This window comes from Pseudovirgaria hyperparasitica (assembly GCF_010093815.1).
Source record: "Pseudovirgaria hyperparasitica strain CBS 121739 unplaced genomic scaffold EJ05scaffold_33, whole genome shotgun sequence".
Classification (NCBI taxonomy): Eukaryota; Fungi; Ascomycota; class Dothideomycetes; order Acrospermales; family Acrospermaceae; genus Pseudovirgaria; species Pseudovirgaria hyperparasitica.
Window position 1 is genome coordinate 86,182 of NW_022985581.1, and position 24,298 is coordinate 110,479.

A 24,298-nucleotide genomic window follows, 5' to 3' on the forward strand; every position below is an offset into this window, starting at 1 on the left:
TTCTACACAAGGCTATTATCCATTGCTGCCTGCCCATGTCAGACATTCTCTTTCGCTTAGAGAGTCCAAAGTACAAACGAAACGGTTAGCGATGGCCACTAATCATTGTCTTCACCTTCTACGTTCCGACATTCGAAGGTAACTGGACCAGTGTCAACACCCCTTACGATATGGAAAGACTTGTTGTAACAACAAAATAGACCTTCTCCTGGCGTTATTAATGGAAATGTATCTTTTGGGCAGGCACTAGAACAATATGGAAGTTTCCAATGCAGGAGGACATAGCAGGGGAGCACAGACGCGGTTCGCCGCATGATCTACATGATTTCTCACACAAATTCCGGGCAAAAGGAAACGACACCATCGACTCTGGCCACCGGCGAAGACAGAGGCAGAGAAAGGTACGCGAGCGATGCTCCACTTGGTCACGATATGAACAGTGGTATGAGCAGGGATAGGACCAGTCGCTAATATGCATGGATGTGATTAGTAGCGGCTTGATGGCAACGGCGTGCAAAGCGCGTTGTAGTGGCTCAGCGTAATTGTAATATGTACATAGTACATAGTAATGCCTTCTATGCCTGTGCATATCTTAGCTACGAAAGACACGGCGCTTGTAATGTGGCATGAACCAGGGCTGCGGCTCCTTCATGACACGCAGTGAGAATGAGTGGCACAGACTAATTATGATCTAGGTAGCTCTACGTTGGTGCAAGAGACTCTTGCGGGGAAGTGCAGAAGGAGGGGGGGAGGGGGACAGGGAGTGAGAATACACGAATGCACGCAGCACCACACACATAGATGACCAGACCATAATAACACTCCTTGCATGCTATGGAGAAAGATTGACCTCCAGCTGGCCCGCTACGTCTGAATGGCCTGAAATAAATGGTGGGTGTTGATGATAATGATGCTCTGGAAGACTCAACCTAGCCCGGTACCCCATATTATGTGTCCCATGCCATGTACCCTGGGTACTCCATGATCCAATCCCTCGCGTTATTATTGTTATGCCCCTAAGGTTTGTTACATCTTCTATATCTGCTATTGCCAGGCACTCAGATCTGAAGACTGAACCAAGCCAGCAAGACTGCTCATTTTCAAAACACCAAACTTCCCTCCTGGACTCTCCCAACCTCTATATACAGCCCTATCCATCGAGCTCGTAGGATAGTATTGTCGGTACAAAGTACATCTACGGTACATCCATTTCGTTCGTGGGATATTTCCAGCTCCACCCCCGCCTCCTACCCACATAGCGTCCCGAGTCAGCGCTTGGACAAGCCGTGGCTGAGACTAATCCATCCATACTCATGCCGTTCGCATGCTCTCTTCAACTGCTCACCATGACTTTCCCCCGGCCCTCGGCCACATTCATATTCCGTCCTCAGGCCCAGGTTCACTCGGCCATGACCATGTGGATGGACATGCATACTTCGCTCCACTCCATATGGCTCATGCCGGCTTCGATGTCCCTGCACACTCCTCTCAGCACTCTTACCAATTCGAACAGCATCAGAAACACCCAAGACCCATTGAAAATGCCTTCGTAAAGCATCGCCAATACCCATACTACCTAGAGTTGGGGTCAGGACCTGGGCTTTTAGCAGCAGCAGGGCCTCAGACTCTCGGAAATGTAATCATGACACAGGCCCGAGCTGGAAGAGCCATGGCCGCAGCCTCTGTACGTCGCCGGATATCCCGAGCTTGCGATCAGTGCAACCAACTTCGAACGAAATGTGATGGCAAATCCCCATGCGCTCATTGTGTTGGTAGGTCAAGCCTTGTTCCCAAATCCCTGGTCAGAGCGAGAGGAAACAGCGAGCGCGGTAAATGTGCTAATCCCTTGGAAGAGTTCGTTTTGACGTGCGAATATGTTCGCGAACGAAAGAAGCGCGGGAAAGCGTCACGAAAGGACATTGCTATTCAACAGGCGGCAGCCGTAAATGCTACCGTGTCTACGTCTGGTTCAAAACACGATGGAACATTCCAAACGAGTCCCCGTGCGACAGCATGCTCTTCGTCCGTTGACCAAGACGGCGACGAGGTTGCCTTTCGTGACAGTTCTGCCGCTCCAGAGCAAGACCGCGACTTACCTTCACAACTTCTACATCAAAGCAGGTCACGAGGTCCTTCCAATGACCATGACCGATCGTACAACGTAACTTCGCCTGTGTCTCGATCAGTCAGTCTATCAGGAGCTGACAGTATTCCTGTGGGTGGTATGCTACAACGTCACCATCATCATCCCCAATCTCATCAGATGTCCAACGTAGACCCTCGACTATCGAACGATGTTTCGATGGCACTAAACGGGTACGGTCATCTTGAAGACTTTTCTGGGAGTATGATGAGTTCACATGCAGCTGTCAACGAAGGGCACAATGATCAATCCACTACTGGATTTATCACCAATTCGGTTATGCGCAAAGAACACACCCATGTGTATCCAGAAGATCCATATATCATCAGTCCTTCGAGAGAGATACAACACCAGAACGTCTTCCAATTGCCACCAGGCGAATCGCCAATATCGACAAGCTTTCTCAAGAGCGCCTCTACAGGGGGGTCTCCCGCCTGGTACAATATAGGCTCCCCATCTACAGGAATGTACGGAAATACAACCCACATTCCGACTCAAGGCCTTCGATACCCGGTCCTCCAACCTCTCTTGCCTCACCTCAATGGTCTACTACCAACTTCAATATCCTGTGATCTGCTAGAGCTGTACTTTCAAAGCTCGTCGTGCGCATTCATTCGGCCCTTATCCCCATATGTACTTGGTTACGTCTTACGCAAGCGATCCTTCCTTCGTCAGATGAATCCCCGAGCATGCAGTCCAGCTTTACTTGCAAGCATACTGTGGATAGGAGCGCAGACCAGCGAGTCCCCATTTCTTACCACTCCACCGTCAGCTCGTGGCAAGATCTGCCAGAAGCTGCTTGAGCTCACCATCAGTCTACTCAGGCCCCTCATTCATTCTCCGGTTGCTACGAATGACACTGCTCCCAGCTACGCTGCAAACACGGTCGTCAATGGGGTCGCATTAGGCGGCTTTGGGGTTGCCATGTCTGGTCAATCTAGCGAGATAAATGGCTCTCCAGGTGCTGCTGGTAACTTGGACGACGTTATAACTTATATGCATTTGGCAATTGTAGTCTCTGCAAGTGAATACAAGGCAGCCAGTCTTCGATGGTGGAATGCAGCATGGTCCTTAGCACGTGAGCTAAAACTCGGACGCGAGCTTCCTCCAAATACCGTCGTGGTACATGACTTACACCCTGAACAGCGTGAAGATGATGTACCTGGCGGTATCGAAATCGATGTATCTGATATAGGACATATCCAGGATCAACCGGGATGCTATTCTGAAGAGGAGCGTGAAGAGCGACGAAGAATCTGGTGGCTTCTCTACATCATGGACAGACATCTGGCTTTATGCTACAATCGGCCCCTTTTCCTCCTAGACTTAGAGTGTGATGGATTGTTACAGCCAGTCGATGACTGTGTGTGGCAAAGTGGAGAGTTCTACATCCCAGAATCCAGCTCGACAGATCCAAATTCAAACTATCTTAGACAACGAGGACCGACATTTCACTGTACTGGACACAGTATCTTCGGATATTTCTTGCCCCTCATGACAATATTAGGGGGCATAGTCGATCTTAATCATGCCCGCAATCATCCTCGATTCGGACTAAGAAATCGCAACGGCCGTGAATGGGACGAACAGGCCGCTGAGATAACACAACAGCTTGAAGCATATGAGCACAGCCTTCAGCACTTCGAGGAACGATTCTGTGGTAGCCTCAAGCACGACGAAGCTGCGAACGGTAGCAGTCATAATGCCGAAGTGCACAGTCCCTCTACTCATTCTATTCACTCCTCCAGCTCCAGGACTACCGACCAAATATTGCAAACCAAGATTGTCGTCGTCTATGGCACCCATGTCATGCACACACTTCATATACTGCTTAATGGCAAATGGGACCCAATCTCACTCCTTGACGACAACGACCTGTGGATCTCATCACAAGCATTTGTAACAGCTACGGGCCACGCGGTCGATGCGGCAAAGGCCATACGCAACATATTGGACTGTGACCCAGATCTAAGTTTCATGCCTTTCTTCTTCGGAATCTATCTACTGCAAGGGAGCTTCTTACTACTTCTGATTGCAGATAAGTTACAGGAAGGGGCAACTCCCAGTATTGTTGAGGCTTGCGAAACTATCGTCCGCGCTCATGAAGTGTGTGTCGTTACACTTAATACAGAATATCAGGTGTGTCATCCAATTCACTTGTCACCTGAGCATGCTTCCATATTGCATCTCTTCATTGGAGGCAACTGTGCGATCGGCACATCTCTTGTTCTATCATTGCTGACTTTTGACGTAGAGGAATTTCCGAAAAGTCATGCGGTCCGCTTTGATGCAGGTTCGCGGGCTAGGCGACTCAGGGGAACAACAGTTGCGGCGACGCGAGGTCTTAGCTTTGTACCGTTGGACAGGTGATGGAAGTGGACTCGCGCTATGATCGAAACCATGGCTATATTACCATCATATGGAAACGTCATCATGCTCCTACAGTCATGATATATTAACGATAGATACACTGCATATTCATGCGGTAAATGAGTGATAGTGATACGATTTCGGATGGATCCGGTAGGCCCCCAGAAGCGCAAATGATGGGCCTAATCAGGCCGGTGCATTTTCTCATTCTCATTGTCTACTACTAGATCCTTCTTTCACTCTCATGTACTATAGTGTTCGATATACCCAGGGTGGGTTGTCGTTAGTGTGAACGCAAGCTGAGCACACCTGTACCAATATCAATAGCATGGTGGCATGGATGTTATGGCATATACATGGGTGCGAATGTTTGTTGGCTGATTCTGCGTCTTTTGTCGAATAACAACAGTCTGCCAAAGATATGAAACTGGTCCACGGAAACAGTCTAGGAGAGTTGAACGTGAAGAATTATATTCGAATATCGGTTTGCACCCTGTAAACATGAACTCCGGAATCTGCAATGAGATCAAAATATGGGCGTGGAAACGATCAACGACTCTAGACTATAACTCGAGCAGCAGTAATTTTAAACATATCCAACGGTCCGCGACCCGCTCTAGGCCAACCCAATGCATATAATAGCTTAAGAGATGTGACTTACTTCACCTCCAATAGTAGTGGCGTATAATGTTTTGCTGACCGCAACGACCCGTTACCTATAACCACCCCCCCCAACCCTATCGTGCCTGTGAAGATCTCGGCATTCTATGACTCAGCCAATAGCTATGGTACATTTCTCCAACTAAGGGTAAATTAACCTGGTACCGATCTCTTCTGGAAACAGAGGACCCACCAAAGAGTGCTTTCCTCGTGGCATTCGTTGCCATCGCCAGGACCTACCACCCGCTCGCCCTAGACTCAACTTGACACTCCCGGGCATGGGGATGTACAGCTGGAATTTAGCCTAAAATCGCATACTGCTCATGGGACAGCCAGGGCACCCAAAGCAGCGAGATGACTAGATCCATAGAGGACCGCCAATATCCAGTACCAGTTCTCTTCGCATGAGTTACGAGTCACAGCCTAGAAAAAGGCTTGCAGAGTGCCAGTATGACGGCTGTAACAGGCATATGCATCCATCCTGATAAGAGATTGTTCACCCCTGAATAACATTCTAGCATCTAGAGGTGGGAGCAGTAACAATTTGCTGGTGCCCTAGGAGCAATCACAGGATGAGGATGTGCGAACCGCTCCCGTTGTTCTCACCAGTTGCAGGCCTTTGTCCTGTCGCGCAATAGGGCTTTGCCAGGCAGCTGCTATATTTTGTTTCATATTAAGTCACGTCCGGTCAGCACAGCGTGCGTCCAGTGGATCTTCTTATATTCCGTGGTACAGGGTGCCTTTCGATCGCCAACCTGAGAAGGTTGTCTACTTCGTATCAAAACTCAGGAGCCGTCAGAACTCGTCAGCTCCTACCTGTACCTTGTTCGCCCAATACAAGTGAACCCGTATGACGGAGCACATCTGACAAGATCTATATGCCAATACTTGCGCAACTAGCTTACAGTACAACGCAGGATCGATGCAAACTGTGCTAATTGAGGCTGCGACCGGGCAGAGCTATCCTTGAGGGTGATAGTGCGTTCAAACTTGATGGAATTGTAAGCGCGTTTCGTGCTAAGGCAACTGTTGCACTTTCATTGGGGCATCAATTCGGGTGCTTTTACCGAGTATATCGGGTGCACCGTCTTCAAGCATGTACAGGCCGGATCTACGATCTACTGACTTACAAGCCTTTTCACTTTACAACTCGGCGTGGCGCTCCTATTTGCATTTCGGCGCCATTGATTTCTCAAGGCTTCTGTCGATTGAATAGTTCAAGCAGGTGGACCCTGTTCTGGTGATGGGCTATCAGCTGAAAGCATTGTATTGTAGTATTAGCCTTGGCTGTTGCGTTTCTTTGCTTCTTGCACAGCTCGATCCCAGCTCGTTCGCCAAATGAAGATGTTGTTGATTAGCGCGACAACGGCCAACCCAATGGCTGGTCCAGCCCAGAGACCGTGAAGCTCCCAGCCAAGACCAAAAGCGGTACCAAATGATATTGGTAGCCCAACGATGTAATACGCAAACAAGCTTACGTATCCACCAATCTCTTGTCGCCCTAGGCCGCGTAGTATACCATTGCAATTGGTAGCAATAGAATCAACTACAGTTGTGTCAGTTCCGAGATCGCTTAACCACATATGATCTGATAATCGACTTACAGAGTTGGAATGCCGCACATATCGGCAGTACACCGGCGACAAGATCAATAACCTCTGGGTCTGACGTGAATAGCCTCGGAATGTACGCCTTCAGACTGCTTAACAAGGTTGTATTCAGTACTCCCACGAAGACAGCAGCTACCATGGCGACTTTTGCAGCCATCCTTGCAGGCTCTGCAAGTGTTGCACCAATAAGATTGGCTATACGTGTACTGGCGGCGATGCTCATCGGGAATGGGATTTGAAAGGTGAGTGCTGCGACTGTGCTGAGGATGCTTTGCGCAGCTAGATGGCTCGTAGAGAACCAACTCGCAGACAGAGTTAGTATTTCGAAGGCCAAGAATTCCGCGAGAACCATGACTAATCCCGGTAGAGCAAGCTTGATCATCGGCCACCAATTTCGAAAGGCACGCTTAGAGAACCCTCCCCAGCATTCCATGCCGTGGACGAAATAAACGTAGATGAAGAGACAGAGAGGGAGGAGGTTCTCGGTGACAGCGACAGCAATTGGCGCCCCAACGAAACCCCACCCGAACACCTAGGTATCAATTAGCAAATGTGTGTGAATACATGTCTGTGACTAAACCAACCCAGACGAATAAGTAATTCATCAAAGCATTCGTGGGTGCACAAATGAGTAAAACATATGTTGTGGCTGAGAATAACCCTTGCGCCTGTACATAACGCTTTCCACTCTCAAATGCTGCATAGCCGGGGGCTCCGATCAAAAGAATCTTGAGATACAGTCCAGCGAGGCGTGCGGTTTCCTTCTCTGGTACTATAGCTTCGAGAATCTGTGTACCGAGAAGCCATATTATCGCGATTGGGATTGTGATTGTCCAAAGAAAATACACCATGCGCTGTAGCTGCAAGCCAACTAACTTTTTGTGACCAGAACCATACGCCTGAGCAGCCAGGGTATCTAAGCTAGTCGCGAGCCTAGGTATGTGAGAATTATTTTGCAAATCGAATTGTGAACTTACCCTTGGTACACGGCGTAGCCGGTAATGTTAGCGGTCATACTGGCGAGTGACACAGCGCCAAGCTCTACCTTCCCGATGTGGCCAACTGTGAAAATGCTCGCGACAGTCAGCGAGTATTGCAGTAGGAACGTGAGAATCAGCGATCTCGAATATCTCGCCAGGACCTTAGACTCCCTCTGCCACGTCGTCTGAATCTTGCCTGCAAGTACCGCACTCTCCCAAGTCCGGTCGATCAAGCTGGGATTGTCGATACCTCCATAGGGTCTTGAAGGGTCACCAATCAGTGGTGTATCTTCGTTCACTGCTCTGTTTAGGTACTCGTGCTCGGCTCGTCTACTTTCCTCATCTGGAACACTCTGCACCTTCCTCAGACGACCAAAGGACAGTTGTGATTTGAGCTTTTGTGCCATAGTACTATCGCTGGATCGTCTGGGATGTTTTGGTGGTATTATATTGTTGTCCCTAAGCAGACTTCTTTCTTCATTCCTCGCTACTTCTCTCTCTGCTTTCGATAGATGTACATGTTCGAGCTTGTTCGCGGTAATAGTAGAGCGGGGGCCTGTCGCGATATAACTAGGTCGTCGATACGATTCGGCCAAACAATGCCCCAGCGGTTGGTTGATGGAGTCTGTATCAGAATCTCCGTCCCCATCAAGGTCCCCTGTATCATACTGGTCGGAGATGTCCTGTGCTATGCTAGCTGCAGCAATTGGCGATGAGGAGAGATAGGTGTGTAGCTGGGAAGTGTGTGAAGCACTGTTGCCGCGCGCACGAACAGGAGGTGGCTCTGACATGGTGACTTGTGGCATGGACCTCGTCAATCAATGGCTATGGTGGTTCGAGAGACGAAAGAGTGATTGTGTCGAGGGCAATAAGCTCGTGAAGTGACTCCGACTGAGTGGAATCCATTTAGACGATGGATCGGGTATCGTGGTGCGGTTATAGTGCGGTGGAGCTACCAGGGAATGGTCTGTTGGTGGGGCTGGACTAGGACGGGATGATGTAGGATGAGGTGGTTCAGGCTGGCTGCAAAGATAAATCGACTTCCAACGAAGGTATATGTATATATTTATATATGAGCCGGGTATAATGATGCTAATATTATGGATGCTGCGCTGGGGTTTCGTGCGGGGCTGTGGGAGGCACAGGTAATTATCCATGAATGGATCCTGGGCCCGTACCATTCATAGCTAATAGGTTATCCGATTGTCCAGGGAAGCAACCTCAAACAACGCCGTGGAGGTCAGTCACAGGAGTTTCTCCATCTATTCACATTGTCTCATGATGGTTGGGTTCTAGCTCACGCAACGACGACGACGGAACCCTTGTTACCGTTACGCCCATGCTGACAGTCCCACTAGTGACTTTTTCAGTGTCCTTGTTCGGTAAAGGCTCATTCTGAATCATAATGTTTAATCCCAGTGGCGAAGTACTACACCCTCGATTCCTGGCTCGAATCTCGGATACTGTACAATGGCTCAAATAATGATAGGGGCTCTGTGCCGATCAGAGATGCAGGTGAAGATGCTGTATTTAAGAGATAGTAGCGCTCATTCCTGTTTCATTCGTTATATCTCTCGATTTTTAATTCTCGCCAGTCACGTGACCCATCATGATCGCGTCAACATCAACTATTGTTGCTACATGCCAACAGACGAGGTTTCATCTCCTAGCAGACAGAAGATCATCCGAGGTATGTTCAACGAAATGGGTACTATACTCATCTGCTGAAGCGCACAGGTGGCCATACAGAAGCTCAACCTTTCCATTATCCCAAAATGCGCCTCTGTTGGGACTCGTGCCAAGACTGCGAAAATCAAGGACAAATCGGCCCCGGCTCTTGACATATTGGTTGATGCAGACTTGAAATTAAAATCCGGAGTCCACTATGGTCTTTTGGGTCGCAATGGAACCGGCAAATCCACTTTGCTGCACGCAATGGCTGCAAAGCTTATCCCAGGGTTATCTTCCGCCACGAAGATAGCTTTGCTACAACAATATGTGTCGGACAGGCAGACGAAATCAGGGCCATCCGCACGGATCACTTTTAATGGATCCACAGGCCCATCCATGCAGCACAACGCCTTAGAATACGTGATCCAGAGCAATACGACCAAGATCGATATCGAATCGAAGCTAGACACGCTCCGGGCTGCGGAGGAAGGGCTAGACGAGCGGTCCCAGCTCAAAGCATATCATATGCTACGCTATCACGAACTGCAAGCTGCTCTTACAGAATCACGTAAGAATGCTACTCTTAGGAGTGGCTCTCGAGGCTCGGAAGCTCGAAAGGAACTTCTCGCTCTGGAAAAGACTGTCGCAGAATATGGTAAGGAGATTGATTCTGAAGAACCATCCCTTCACTCAGTCGAATGCCAGCATGAACTCGAAAAAGCGGCCGAGAGAATAGCAGAACTTCAATCCCAGCTTGACGAGATAAAGACTGCTGATATTGATAGCAAAGCGCTCGATATGTTAACTGCACTCGGGTTTTCCAACAAGGAACTTCAGACTCCGGTCGTGAACCTATCGGGTGGGTGGCAAATGCGATGCCTTCTGGCCAGCGTGCTCCTCCAGGACGCTGATATCATAATTCTGGATGAACCAACTAACTTCCTGGATATGCTTGGTATCATCTGGTTACAAAGGTATTTGATCAGTATACGGTTTCGGTCAACGCGTACGTTTGTGATTGTATCGCATGATCGAGATTTTATGGATAGCATATGTGAAGAGGTGATTGTCCTCAAGGATCAATCTCTACTATACTTCGATGGTAATATAACCGAGTACGAACATGATCTTAGGTCGAGGAGAAAGTATCTCACGTCCATGAATGATGCCCAGGATCGCCAGAAAGCGCACATGTCGAAGACAATTTCTCAAAACATAAGAGCCGGAAAAAAGTCTGGTGATGACAATAAACTACGACAGGCGGCTTCACGGCAGAAGCGACTCGATGAGAGATCTGGTATGCAAGTCAATGCTAAAGGTGGTCGGTTCAAGTTGAATCGTGATCTTGCGGGTATGTATTCCATGTGTGAGGATGTATCACGATACTCAGCATGTTACTAGGATACCATCTAAGCAATCGACGAGAAATCGATATCCCGCCGGAAGAAAGGACAACGAGCATATTACTACCTCAACCACGTGAACTTCGGTTTCCTGGGCCACTGGTGTCCCTTCAGAATGTTTCATTCTCTTACACGTCGAACAAAGATTTCATTCTTCGTGATATTAACCTCAATATACATATCGGTTCACGTACTGGAGTAATAGGCCTCAATGGTTCGGGTAAAACCACCCTGATTCGACTCATTACAAATCGAATCAAGCCAAAATCAGGCACAAGCACTTACCATCCTCGCCTCAAGATCGGACACTACTCCCAGCCCATAGTTGAAGAGCTACGTGCTGAAGGACAGAATTGCCCCGAGCTGACGTCACTCGCGAAACTGGCATCTGTGTCTGCCGAGGTAATGGATGAAAGTGATATGCGTGCACTGCTTGGTTCGTTCGGATTGCCTGGGCGTCTTGCCTCTGAGGTCCCCGTTGCAAATCTGTCTGGAGGGCAACTGGTAATACGTCATGACTTTTCTGTGATCTGCACAGGCTGATCAGTCCATTAGGTGCGACTTGCCCTTGCATGCATCGTTTGGGACCATCCACATTTACTGGTCCTAGATGAAGTTACAACTCATCTGGATCTTTATACAGTCAAAGCTTTAAGCAAAGCACTACAGTCTTTCAGTGGCGCGGTGATACTAGTCACTCACGATCGTTTTATGATGAAAGCGGTGATTGAAGGTGACAAATCCCTAGGCTCGAGTGATATTGATGACATGTCCAGCGACGATGAGGGAAAACCGCGAACAGCTCGTGCTACTTATGCCCTCAAGAATGCAAATTTGATGATACAAGAGTCTGGGGTCTGGCAATTTGAGCAGAGCCTAGGACCGCGACTAGATAAGCTATTCGTGTAATATGTTAAATAAGTCCAGAAATATAACCTTAAAAGTATTATATATACAGACGATACATATTATAAGTCCCTAGTACTAAGCAGCAGCTATTATATAGTACCAGGTAGCAGCATATAGCACCAGGCAGCAGCTCCATCGCTTGAACAGTAAGTACCATTGATAAAGGACCTCAAGAAACTCTACCACCTAACCACCAGGTCAGGATTAGTGAAGCGCTGTGCTGCGAACCATTCTCGTAAGCACGACAAAATAGCGAGGGTAGGGTAGACCGATGATTTGAATTCGCGAATTGGAATAGGAATAACGGTCATTATAGTTCAAGCTCTAGACCTTATGTACTAGGCCATTTAAATTTAAAAATACTTGTATTTGCTCATTTTCAGATGAGTAGTTCTTCTAGTAACGCTTGTCCGTGTGGTTTTAGATCCGGAAATTTGGAAATCGAGTAGAAATCAAGCCAAAACCCGCGTGCATCTTCGTGTGGTGCCATATGTTTGCGTAAGATCGTCTTCCATTCTTTGTCTTCCGATCCAAGACCAATTCCAGCGGCAGTATATTCCCACCATACGGGGAAGTACCCACTTGCCTCCCAATCCAAAATACCTGTGAGATTGCCGTTCTCCACCATGATGTTACCACTGTTTAAGTCCCCATGAGTAAAAGTGAAAGGGCCTGTAGAAGGCATTCGTTGTCGCAAACGCTGACAAGCCTTCTCGGGTACTCCTCTCAGAGCTTTTTTTAATTCAGCCCAGAGGTCATCATCGGAGGCGAAGGGGCCATGAGGGATGCCATAGTCGGGTGGAAAGAGGAAAGCCGAGTATAGCGGCTTCATATCCACACTCGCCAAGTGATGGGAATGGAGCTGCCGAAGCTGTTGGAGAGACTCGGCTGTTTGTACTGCGATACGTTCTTTGTCATCTCTTGAGAGCTTGCTCCACATTGCTTGTAACGTAGTCCCAGGGACGCGATGCATGACTGTAAAATGTCGTCCATTGCTTTCAGTCCATTCTTCAACGATGCTAGGCACCGGGATTGTAGTCTTCTCTTGTATTAGACGAATATTAGGAGCTTCATTATCCGGTGGCTGGTTTGATCTCTCCTTCAGGATCAATTTAGACCCTACGGACCAGACACCACGGTCGCTGACTCCGTAGACCAGCTTCACATGGCTCTCATAGCGACAAGAATGCTGACGTGTTGAAGACCAGCTACAGGCGCAGCAGGGAATGTCAGTACCTATACCGGTACTAGTCATCGAGACTTAAAGACAAGGGAACTGTATAGAAAGGGCATTCGGGAATCTCGCTGCAGCTAATCACAGTGTTCTAGGTCGTCCCTTGGTCCTACTAGGTTACGTCTATCCATTTGTCCATAGTTAGTTACATGAGAAAGCTTATACTAGGTCTAATCTATTCTTATATAAGATTCTTTTTAATATACTTCTAAAGAACTTATAGTTTAGGTTCTAAAAGAGAGTAGATAGATCTATATAGAGGTTATTAGCTCTCTTTAAGATTAATAGTAAGGTTAGTAGATTAGTATTAGAATAACTTAGAGAAGTTAATTAGTAATATAATATATTATAATAATAATAATAATAATAATAATAATAATAATATTAGTAAACTAGGTAGAGTACCACTCTATAGACGCATGCCTTCTCTAGTCTAAGCTACTATATAAGAAGAAACCTATAAATAGGAAAAACTCCCTTATATCTATAACTACGCTCTATCTATCCTCTCGTTCTTTATATATATATAGCCCTAGGGGCTATCTATAGGCCTATAGCCTATATTATAATAGTTTACCCTTAGGTAGCACGTATAGATACGGAGATTATTAGTTAAGGGCTACCCTTAACTAATAATCGCGGTTCTCCCGGGGTTCTTCCGATGTATACTAGGGTTCTTCTAGTATATATCGGGCTTCTTCCGGTATATATACGTAGGTCTACTAGAACTAGGGGAGAGGAAGGTATATAAGTATCTATCGGGCGATATTCTTAGAGTACTTATTAAGCTATCGCGTGATGTTAGAGGTCCTCGTTATATAGATAAGGGCTTATCTTAGGGTATAGAGACTAGAGTACGTCGCGAGGTAGTAGTATATTATACCTCTCCGGCCGTAGTCCTTATACTAGAGAGATATATCTAGGACGCCTCTCTAGTAGAGGTAATATAGGAGACCTATAGCGCCTATTTAGGCTTAGAGGAGTATAGATACTTAGGCCTTCGTTAGCCCTTTATATATCTATTTACTTAGTTTCTTCTAAGGCCCTTAGATCTATTCTAGATACCTATCCTATTAGAAGGCCTACTAGGCTTTAAGTACCTCTCTCTATTTATTCTAGATCTATAACTATATAACGCGGCTAAGCTTCTTAGGGCTCTATTAGCTTAGGATAGTATCCGGGTTATTTTAAACCTTCTATATAGTCTAGCTCGAGTCCGCCTCTATATAGTATTTATATTATACTCGAGTTTATTCTATAGTAGAGAGGGCCTAGTAATACGCGCGGATACGTGTACGTAGTATAGCGAAGGTATATACCCTATCTCCTCTATATTCTTATACTTATTATTTAGTAAAGTATATAAGTCTCTATATCTAGTAGAAGTCCTATATACTCGTTATATTTATCTCGCGTTAGAGGAGCGTCGTGTTAGTAGCTTTATATATACCGGAGATAAGGCGGAGTATACGGTTTTATATAGACTTAAGCTTTACCCGCCGAGCTTATATAAGGGCCGTATACTAGTACTTATATCTATATATAAAGGCTAGGCGTACTAGAGAGATATATAGCTATCTTGCCTTATCCCGGGCTATTCTCTACGTGGATACCGTAATCTAGTATATAGCGGTTTCTATCTAGAGGGCTCTAGAGACGGCGTGTACCACCTATAGTCTCTATTTTAGCTTATTATTAATTATAACGCTAAGTGCTCGTATACTCTATGCTAGTAGTTCTATAAAGGCGTCGATTTAGGGGCGACGTGCCCTCTCCCTAGTAGCCTATCCTCTATAGTAGTTAATAAAGTATATAAGCTAGTATTTTTTAGGTGCGAATTTTACTCCGTGGCGCTTTATCTACTAGACGTATTTCTCGTGGTCTCGTTTAAGTCGTGTATATATTCTACTAGTACTACTATCGACCGCGAGGAGGTATATATTATCCGTGTATCCAACTACCTCTATATATTCTATTCTCTAAAGGAGGTCTACTATAAAGAAGAGGAAGAGGATTAGAGAGATAGTACTCCCTTACGGGATGCCGTATACCGTCTCCTTATATTTACTTTGGTATCCGGGGATATATATTTAAGTAGTCCTTTACGTAAGGAAGGACTATATAAATTATATAATCTACTTAGGTATTCGCCTTATCCGGAGGTTATAGATAAGTCTTATATAGTTTACCTTATTAAACGCCCCTACTATATCTAGGGAGAGTAGCGTAACGACTTATCCTTATTTCTATATAGTCTAGATAACCTTAAGGATATATTAAATGGCCGTGATTAGAGAGCTTTCTACCTTCGCCTTCTAGTTTACTAGGAGAAGGCCGTGTACCTATACTACTATACTTATCTTCTTAGTAATCGTGGCTTCTAGTACCTTACTAAGGTAGGAGAGAAGGGCGATCGGCCTCTATCCCTTCGGCGTGTTTAGGCTCTTCCCTAGTTTTAGAAGTATAACCGTGTATATAGTTCGGAAGCTCTATAGGTAGTATCCTATACGGGCGCACGCTTAGAATATATGGCCTATAATTAGTAAGGTCGCCTATATGGTCCTCTTAAGGCATTAATTCGGAATTCTATCTAGCCCGGGCGCTTTATCATTCGGGAGTATCTTAATAGCGCCGAGTATATTATCGTCCGTGATTTCCCTAGGGATACTTACGGCTTCCGGGTATTCTATACCGTTAATATCTAATAGATCTACGGGTTCTAGGAGAGGGAATATAACCTCTTATAGGATCTCTATTTTCTCGAGGCTCGTGAAGTATATCTTTTCTTAATATATAAGGGGGGGTATAAGTGGTATAGGTGTCGGGAAGGCGGTACTTTTAGCCTATTTTACTATATACTATAGTCTAGTAGTATTACGTGTATATCTATCCGTGACTATATACTACTATTTATATCGCTTATTACGGAGGACCTTATCTTATTATCTTCTCGCCTCTCTCTATTCATCCTACGCTTTAGGTATACGGTTATAGTATACGCGTGTATATAATCTCCGGACTTCTCGCCTATACTCTTATACTTAAGGTATACTTTTCGGGTCTAGGGGTCTATATATTCGGTACGGCACGTGTTTATCTCTTACTCCCTAGTATGCCTATAGAAGTATATTCACGGCCTGGTTAATGGCCGGGCCATTAGATACGTCGACTATAGACGGGTCTAGGATCGTCGATTCTAGGTCCTTTAGGTACTTTTCCTAGTTAGTATCCTTCTATAGCTATCGCCCTTGTTAGTCTTAAGGGGTAGATATATCTATTACGGTCTCTATATATTCGTGGTCGGAGTCTATCTATATAAGGCTTAGACGGTAGTATTAAGTCCTATTATAAATATATCTAGTGGCTAGGGTAAGGTCGAGTATAGATCCGCCCTTATCTTATTTATGTTTTCGCTAGGTAATCTATTCTACTAGTATAAGAAGGTATAGAAAGCCGTGGTATCAGGTACATAGTTCTCTAGCTCGAAGCTCTTCGCGGGTAACGGTTAGTCTACCCTACTAGCTATAATAGAGATTAAAGTCTCCTAGGAGGATATATTATCCTAGCTCGGTAGTACCCTTAAGTATATCATCCACCTAAAGCGATCGGTTCTAATTATATATATTATATATATAGAGGGGTCTAATATTCGTCTAGAGGTATAGTATTATCCGGAGGTTATCCCGTTTAGTATATAACCATAATAAGAGTAGAATAGACTTATGGATATGGAAGAGGACTCTCCTCTCCGGTCCTAGGGGGTGTATTATATAATATCCTAGGTATGTTATTAGTTTATTCGTCTAGTAGTATTTATATAGCTCCTATATAGCGAGTATTATAGCTCCGGTCTCCTTAAGGAGTGTCGCCTAGTTCTTACGTTTATACTATATATTTACCTATATAATTAGGAGTGTATCTTAGTCTCTTATTAGGTGCTAGGGAATATATAGGCCTATATATTTATTTCTCTAAGACGCGACTATCCTCGTACGGCGGCGGCCTTAGTAATTCCTTAGGGCTATCCTATTATTAGCTTTCTCGGGATAGTTTACTATTTCTAACCGCTTCCTTATAAGGAGGTAGTCTATAGTAGTAGTATTATAGTAAAGAGAGGAATAGTAGTAGGTCGCATCGTTTATAGCTACCTTACTCCCTTTATCCGGATTAAGTAGATATATTTAGTAACCTATTTACGTTTCGCGCACGTAGCCGACTACGACAGGTACTTACCGTTATAGTTAGAGTACTTTGCCGTATCCCTATCCCTCTAGCCCTCTCCTCGTGTTCCGTAGGGGTACTTCTAGATACTATATTCTTATTAATACTATCTATACCTAGTCTTTTAGAAGTACCGCTATGCCGTATACCCGTATCCCTAATAGTTAAAGTACTATATTATCGCCTATGCTCTATCCCATAGTTCCGCTATAAGAAGCTCCCCTTCCGCTAGAAATCCCTCTTATATAATTTAATACGTGAGGGCGGGGTCCTTAAGCTCTACTATTATAGTAGAGTATGCCTTCGATCTAGTTTTAATCCCTTATATATTCTTCTACTATACTCTTATAATCTTAATCCCTAGGTATTTTCGCTTATTTAACTATTCTATCCGTATAATATCCTCTTCTCTAATAATCTATCCGCTTATAGATATAGAGTATATCTATATCGGGTATATAGCCGCTCTAATAGAGGCGCCTAGAAAGATACTACTAATCGCGTTCGGATCACGCGAGATAGTCTACTATACGATATTTATTATCGTGGTAAGTACTACTCCTCCTAGCGTGAGTTTAGCGGCGACGACGTTTAACTATATTCCCTTTTATTTATTAATCTTACTTACTATATCCTTTAGGGATACTTACTAGACCTATGCTAGGGTATCCTTATTCTAGATTGCGACACGTATACTATACGCTACGTCGCCGGTCTAGGGGGCCCGTAGTATAGCCTCCGGTGTTACTACTATTTATACCTATATACTAGGGCGCTTACCTTAAGTAAGTTCCTCCTAGATTCTACGTAGGCTAGCCTCTATTCGGTCGAGCCTACCCTCCGGTCCTTCTAGTTATATCTTCTTCTCCTCCTCCGTAATTCCCTTTAGATTCTAGATAAGGTTCTAGAATATATATAGGAGGGTCTTCTAGCCCTCTCCGGCTTCCTTCTCTATACGTACTATCTAATAGTTAATACGATCTAGGAGGGTTTCCCCTCTTAGGGTCCCCTTTATTCCGTCTATCTATAGCGGCGTGCACCTTTAGGTATGTTCTACGTTTTAGATAGATATATAGTTACCCTCGGTAATATCGCTATATAGCCTTTTCTATTATACCGGTGGGGGTATATCCGGTATATACCGGGGTATATTAGTACCTAAGGCCGCCATATTTATTAGTTAAGGGCTACCCTTAACTAATAAAAGGGGGTTGGCGTATCGGCGTTCTAGTAGCGTGGTCCGTGCCTCTATCTCCGTGAGGATTTTAAGAGGGTATATATATATCTTTACACGGCGATAACGTCTTAGTTTCGACGCTACATATACATGCGTATAGTAGTAGTTAGTATACTCGGTATACTCTATCGATTAAGGTGTGTATCTTACTATATTACCCCGAATGGACCAAGTTAGCCTCTTAGAGATGTAAAAGAAGTTTTTGTTAGAAAGGATATAATCCTAACGAAGATACTTAGGAACCTATAATAAACATTAGTAAAGTAGCGATGTTAATATAAACTATATTTTATTTCTTAATTAGGAATAAATACTAAGCTAAAACTTATATATATAGTATATAGTAATATAACGCACTTAGTAATATAAAAATTACTTATTTTAGGTGGTGTCTTATAGAGTAATTAAACTTTGAAATTTACTCTATTTTCTCTAGATACTCTATATCTTAGAATTAAGTTCTAGAGATAATAACCTAAATATAAAGTATTTTTATAATTACTTTTAGGCGTATTCTAGGGTAATCTAGAGATTCTTTTCCTTCTATAGATAAAGAGTATAAGTATAACTTAGACGCTAGGTACTTAGAAGTCTCTACTCTAAGCTAGGTAGAATTACCCTCTATATTTTAATAATTCTAATTCCTTAATAAGGAAATTAGAGTAAATAAATAGAGTAATTCTACCTTTCTAGTAGCTATATAAGTTAATACCTATAAGTAATACTTTTAATTTTCTATAGGGCCCTCTAGAGAATCTAATTATCTATAGTAGAACCTTATTATTCTCTATTACTAGAGTAAGGTAAGTAGGGACTTATTATAGGCCAAGAGCATCTATTTTAAACTCTAGAAGTATTCTAGAAAGGGAGAGAGAGATATAGGGACGTCTAATATAAATAGAACGCCCTAGGGTTATCTTTAAAGCTTAAAGTATAGATAAAAAAGGTCTTAATTTATAAAAGAATTATATACTATACTAAATATATAAGCCTCTAGATATAAGAGATATACCTTAAATATATAAAAGTAGAAGGGAAGCCTAGAGACTATATATATATATATATACTATATCTAGATAACTAAGGTATAGAAGAAATAGAAAGAGGTAATCTAATCTTATAATAGAACCCTCTATAATAAATAATATAAATACTAGTATATAATTACTAATAAATATACATAATAGGCTATAGAGCTATAGTATATAGTAAAGTAGACTAAGAGCGCGGACGTGCCGACGCTACTACTACTAATGCCTCCCCTAATATACTAGGGAAGAATATATACTATAAGCCCTAAAAAGATAGAGATTCTCTAAGAAGTTATATTTCCCCCCCTAGAGCTAGTAGACCTATTAGATATTAATAATAATATATATCTAGATATAGTTAATATCTCTATAGAGATTATAGAAGAAGATATACTTAATACTATTAAAGTACTTCTAAATAATAAAGTATCTAGACTAGATAGAATACTAAATAGATACCTTAAATATACTATATAGGTAATCTTACTACTTATTAGTCTTATCTTCTAGATATATACTAAGAACGGGTACTACCCCTAAAGCTTCTAGACTATCTATACTATTATACTTCTAAAGCTAGAGAAGAACTCTAACTCTCTAAAAGGATAGAGACTAATTACCCTTCTCTTCTATTTTAGTAAGATACTTAAAGCTATAATCGCGAAGAAGATAAGTACTATAGTATAAGAATATAATCTTCTTCTAGTAAACTAGAAGGTAAAGACTAGAAGCTCTCTAATTACTACTATCTAATATATTCTTAAAGTTATCTAGACTATATAGAAGTAGGGACGCGTAGTAATATTACTTTCTCTTAATATAGCTAGTATATTTAATAAGATAAACTATATAAGACTTATCTATAATCTATAGAAGAGATATATATCTAAATAGATTATAAAGTTTATATAGTCCTTTCTCGCTAAAAGAATTATCTAGATATATATCTCTAGATATTAAAGTAAATATAAGAAGATAATATATAGTATTCTATAAGGAAGTACTATCTCTCTAATCCTCTTTCTCTTCTTTACTATAGACCTTCTATAGAGGATATAATATATAGAGGTAGTAGAGTACGCTAATAATATATATCTTCTAGCTATTAATAATAATACTAGTTTAATATATAAACGCCTTAAATAAGACTACGAGAGATATATCTAGTAGGTAAAGCGCTATAGAGTAAAGTTTACCCCTAAGAAATACTAACTTATATACTTTATTAACCGCTATAGGAAATAGGCTACTAGAGAAGGAGAGCGACGCCCTAGAATAGATACTTTTACTAAACTACTAATATAGAGTATATATATACTTAGTATTATAATTAATAATAAACTTAAATAGAGTCTATAGATTATATATATAGTATCTAGGGCCCTTAAGATAGAAGCCGCTATATACTAGATTACGGCCTCTATATAGAGAACTACCTAGAATAAGACGTGCTAGCTATATATCTCTATAGTATAACCCGCCTTTATATATAGATATAAGTACTAGTATATAGCCCTTATATAGGCTAGGTAAATAAAGCTTAAGTCTATATAGAACTATATACTCTATCTTATATCTAGTATATATATGTTAGGCACGTGCCTGCTAGTTGATTATACATGTATATAGTAGTCGTATATAAGTAGTGTGCTCTACCCTTGAAGTAGTAGCTTTAAGATTCGGTCCTTTTAGTATAGTTGGTTGGTGCGTAGAGCCCGTCTCCTTACAATATAAAGCTACTAATATAGTACTACTATAATATAAGATAAATATAATAAATATATAGAACTTCTACTTAATATAGAGAGTAATATACTTTATTAAATAATAAGTATAGAAATATATAGAATATACTAAATATATCTTTACTATACTATATATATAAGTTAGTATCTACTATTAAGTACTACTATATATAGACTAGACTTAACTATAGTATAAGAGTCTAATAGAGATAGACTTAAACTAAATTATATAAGAGATTAGAGATAACCTAGATATCTCTCTAGACTAGTAGAATCCTTAGAAGCTTATATAAGCTATATAGTTATAGACCTAGAATAAATAGAAGGAAGTTCTCTAGATCTATTAGATATTCTAATAGAATAGATATCTAGAATAGATTTAGAGACTATAGAAGAAACTAAGTAGATAGATATATAAGAGGCTTATAAAAGTCTAAGTATCTATCCTTCTCTAAACCCGAATAGAAGCTATAGAATTTCTATACTATTTATACTAGAGAGGTATCCTAGATATATCTCTATAGTATAAAGTATATAGCTAGAGAGATATAATATAGTACTATCTTATAATATACCCGGACCTCTATATATAGAGATAATTACTTATCTATATAATAAGGACCTCTAATATTATATAGTAGCTTAATAAGTACCCTAAGAAGATCGCCTAGTAAATACTTATATATCTCTCTCTCCTCTAATACTAATAGATCTAGATATATATACTAGATATAACTAGATATATACTAGATAGACCCTAGTATACGCTAGAAGAACCCTAGAAGAACTCTAATTATTAGTTAAAGGGTAACCCTTAACTAATAACCCCTATACTCTATATATACTATCTAAGAATAAAAATAATAGTACTATAGATTATAGATCTATAGATATTTCTAATAGCTATATACTTAAGATAATATAGAGACTTTATAAGATATAGTTATAGAGAGAAGGGAGTTTTTCCTTTTATAAAGGTTTCTTCTTATATAATAGCTTAGACTAGAGAAGGTATATATCTATAGAGTAAACTACTCTATCTAGTTATATAATAATAATATTATTATTATTATACTTACTATTCTAAAGAGTTCTTAAGTATATATATATATAGTATCTCTATATATTAGTACTATTATATATTATATACTATATATATATATATATTAAAGATTATTATACTTAGTATACTCTATTAATTAATATATATAGATTACTATATCGCCATAAATTAACTAGTTTTAGTCCCTTAGAGTATAAGAAGTTTTTTCTTAATTTTAGTATATTCTATATACAAGTATAGTTATAATAGGCCAGGTGGCGTAGTGGTAGTATACTACGTTACTAGAAGCGTTTATCATCTAACGTCGTGGGTTTAAATCCTATAATAGCTACCTTTTTATACACTAGTTTTCGCACGCTCTATTAAAAAGTATACGGGGCTAAGCGAGCATGTAACGTGAAGGTTACCGTTATATAACTACTTAGTCCTAAGCGACTATTAGGTAATGTAAAAATAACTATACCGTTATTATATAATAAGAATTACCTAATATAGCTACCTACTAAGCTATCTTAAGTAGTAGAGCGACGCCTAGAGCGGCTAGACCCATAACTAGCTTAGCTCGAATTATAGAATTTTCACTATATACCGGGGCCTTATCTACTCTAATCCGGCTTAGCTCGCGCTTACTCCGGCTCGGTAACCACGAAATAGACGGTAATACCTAATTAAGTATCCCGCCTACCTATAGACGATTATATAGCCCCAAAGAATAATTTCCGAATTCGGCCTAGCTAGGGTTAGTACTAAGGCATGGACCTATTAGATATATACCCCCTCCGGCATTAGTTATCTTAATTAATAACTACTACCCGGCGTAAAGCTATATTCCTATGGATAGGAAAAAACACGGTAATATAGGAATAAAAGACTAGGCCTAGCCTAGCGACCTACCTAATCATAAGAAAGGTAATACCTACTATAGTTAGTTAGGGCGTTATTAAGAGCCGGTACTAATATAGTAATAAAAGCCTAATATAAGGATAAGAAGTAAGTTTATCACCTAATAGGATTCGAGGACTTAGACTAGGCTAGGTTAGGTTAGTAATAGGGTCTAGTTAGGGAGCCAATCATAGGAGGTTTTCTTATATACATAGTAGCTAATACTAGAGGAGGCCTGAGCCTATGGAGCATATATATGGCTATATATATAGTTCTTCCTAGTTAAACACTAATATTATTATTATTATTATAGTTATAATATAAAGTAGTACTACTACTACTCTAACTAACTAGCTATATAGTAATAGTACTATCTACTTAGAGAAACCCTTAAAGTTAGTACTAGTCTTAGTATTATTAGTATATTTCTCTATCTTCTTTATAAGGTTATAAAGTTTATAGATATAGTAGTATATAGTCTTAGTATTCTTAGAGTTAACTACCTAGATAATAGTCTAAAGATTAGACTTCTTTATAAGATAGTATAGTATAACTAGTCTAGAGATTATCTTTATAGTAAATAACTAGTATAAGTAGAAGGGTCTACTAATATATATAGAAGTAGTAGTAGACTAATAAAAGTATAAGACTTTACTAGTATAGATAGAGATCTTAGCTAGCTTTTCTAATTATTAGTTAGAGATCTTTATTATAGTATAATAAAAAGAGATATAACTTACTTTTATCTACTATAAAGAAATACCTTAACTACTTATTATCTATACTATAATTAGTATATCTACTATAACTAAATAATATCTAGATACTAGAGAGAGAAATATAGTAGAACTTAAAGTAGTATTTATTCTTATAATAGATTATATATATCTTTATAGTAATCTTAGAGTAGATATAGATAAGAGCTAGATATCTAAAGTAAGAATAGCTAAGATTAACCTTATAACGCCTAGTAGATATAATATTAAGCTATACTCTTATTAGAATAAACTTCTTAATCTTAGTATTATTCCTAGTATAGAAATACTCTAGATTTTTAATAGTAAGATATATCTTAAAGTTCTTATAGCTATTAGCTATATAGAGTTAGATAGTCTTCTTACTATAATAGTAGAATAACT

General features: G+C 41.2%; 4 protein-coding genes across 4 annotated transcripts; 2 read left to right on the plus strand and 2 right to left on the minus strand.

Moving 5' to 3' along the window:
- Positions 1 to 1,128: 1,128 nt before the first annotated feature.
- Positions 1,129 to 5,008, plus strand: EJ05DRAFT_471188 (uncharacterized protein). The gene is made up of 2 exons (XM_033742961.1): positions 1,129 to 1,772; positions 1,854 to 5,008. The coding sequence occupies exons 1-2, from the start codon at positions 1,325 to 1,327 to the stop codon at positions 4,511 to 4,513; spliced, it is 3,108 nt and encodes a 1,035-aa protein (XP_033595196.1). The 5' UTR covers positions 1,129 to 1,324; the 3' UTR covers positions 4,514 to 5,008.
- A 1,442-nt stretch (positions 5,009 to 6,450) lies between these two features.
- EJ05DRAFT_446335 (MATE family multidrug resistance protein) lies at positions 6,451 to 8,554 on the minus strand (the record flags this gene model as incomplete). Its single annotated transcript, XM_033742227.1, has 4 exons — positions 6,451 to 6,719; positions 6,778 to 7,315; positions 7,368 to 7,716; positions 7,761 to 8,554. 4 exons carry the CDS (start codon positions 8,552 to 8,554, stop codon positions 6,451 to 6,453), a joined length of 1,950 nt encoding a protein of 649 aa, XP_033595197.1.
- A 440-nt stretch (positions 8,555 to 8,994) lies between these two features.
- EJ05DRAFT_458915 (putative ABC ATPase) lies at positions 8,995 to 11,798 on the plus strand. Its single transcript, XM_033742563.1, has 4 exons — positions 8,995 to 9,453; positions 9,501 to 10,785; positions 10,836 to 11,341; positions 11,393 to 11,798. Exons 1-4 carry the CDS (start codon positions 9,373 to 9,375, stop codon positions 11,744 to 11,746), a joined length of 2,226 nt encoding a protein of 741 aa, XP_033595198.1. The 5' UTR covers positions 8,995 to 9,372; the 3' UTR covers positions 11,747 to 11,798.
- A 244-nt stretch (positions 11,799 to 12,042) lies between these two features.
- Positions 12,043 to 13,401, minus strand: EJ05DRAFT_533916 (kinase-like protein; the record flags this gene model as incomplete). Its single annotated transcript, XM_033749144.1, has 2 exons — positions 12,043 to 12,982; positions 13,398 to 13,401. 2 exons carry the CDS (start codon positions 13,399 to 13,401, stop codon positions 12,126 to 12,128), a joined length of 861 nt encoding a protein of 286 aa, XP_033595199.1. The 3' UTR covers positions 12,043 to 12,125.
- Positions 13,402 to 24,298: the final 10,897 nt, after the last annotated feature.

Bases quoted from the DNA above. Each gene is read 5' to 3' on its own strand.
- EJ05DRAFT_458915 (XM_033742563.1), top strand. From the start codon at position 9,373: ATGATCGCGTCAACATCAACTATTGTTGCTACATGCCAACAGACGAGG. The intron at 9,454-9,500 runs GTATGTTCAACG...TGAAGCGCACAG, and splicing joins CAGACAGAAGATCATCCGAG to GTGGCCATACAGAAGCTCAA. The intron at 11,342-11,392 runs GTAATACGTCAT...TCAGTCCATTAG, and splicing joins ATCTGTCTGGAGGGCAACTG to GTGCGACTTGCCCTTGCATG.
- EJ05DRAFT_471188 (XM_033742961.1), top strand. From the start codon at position 1,325: ATGCTCTCTTCAACTGCTCACCATGACTTTCCCCCGGCCCTCGGCCAC. The intron at 1,773-1,853 runs GTAGGTCAAGCC...ATCCCTTGGAAG, and splicing joins CCCATGCGCTCATTGTGTTG to AGTTCGTTTTGACGTGCGAA.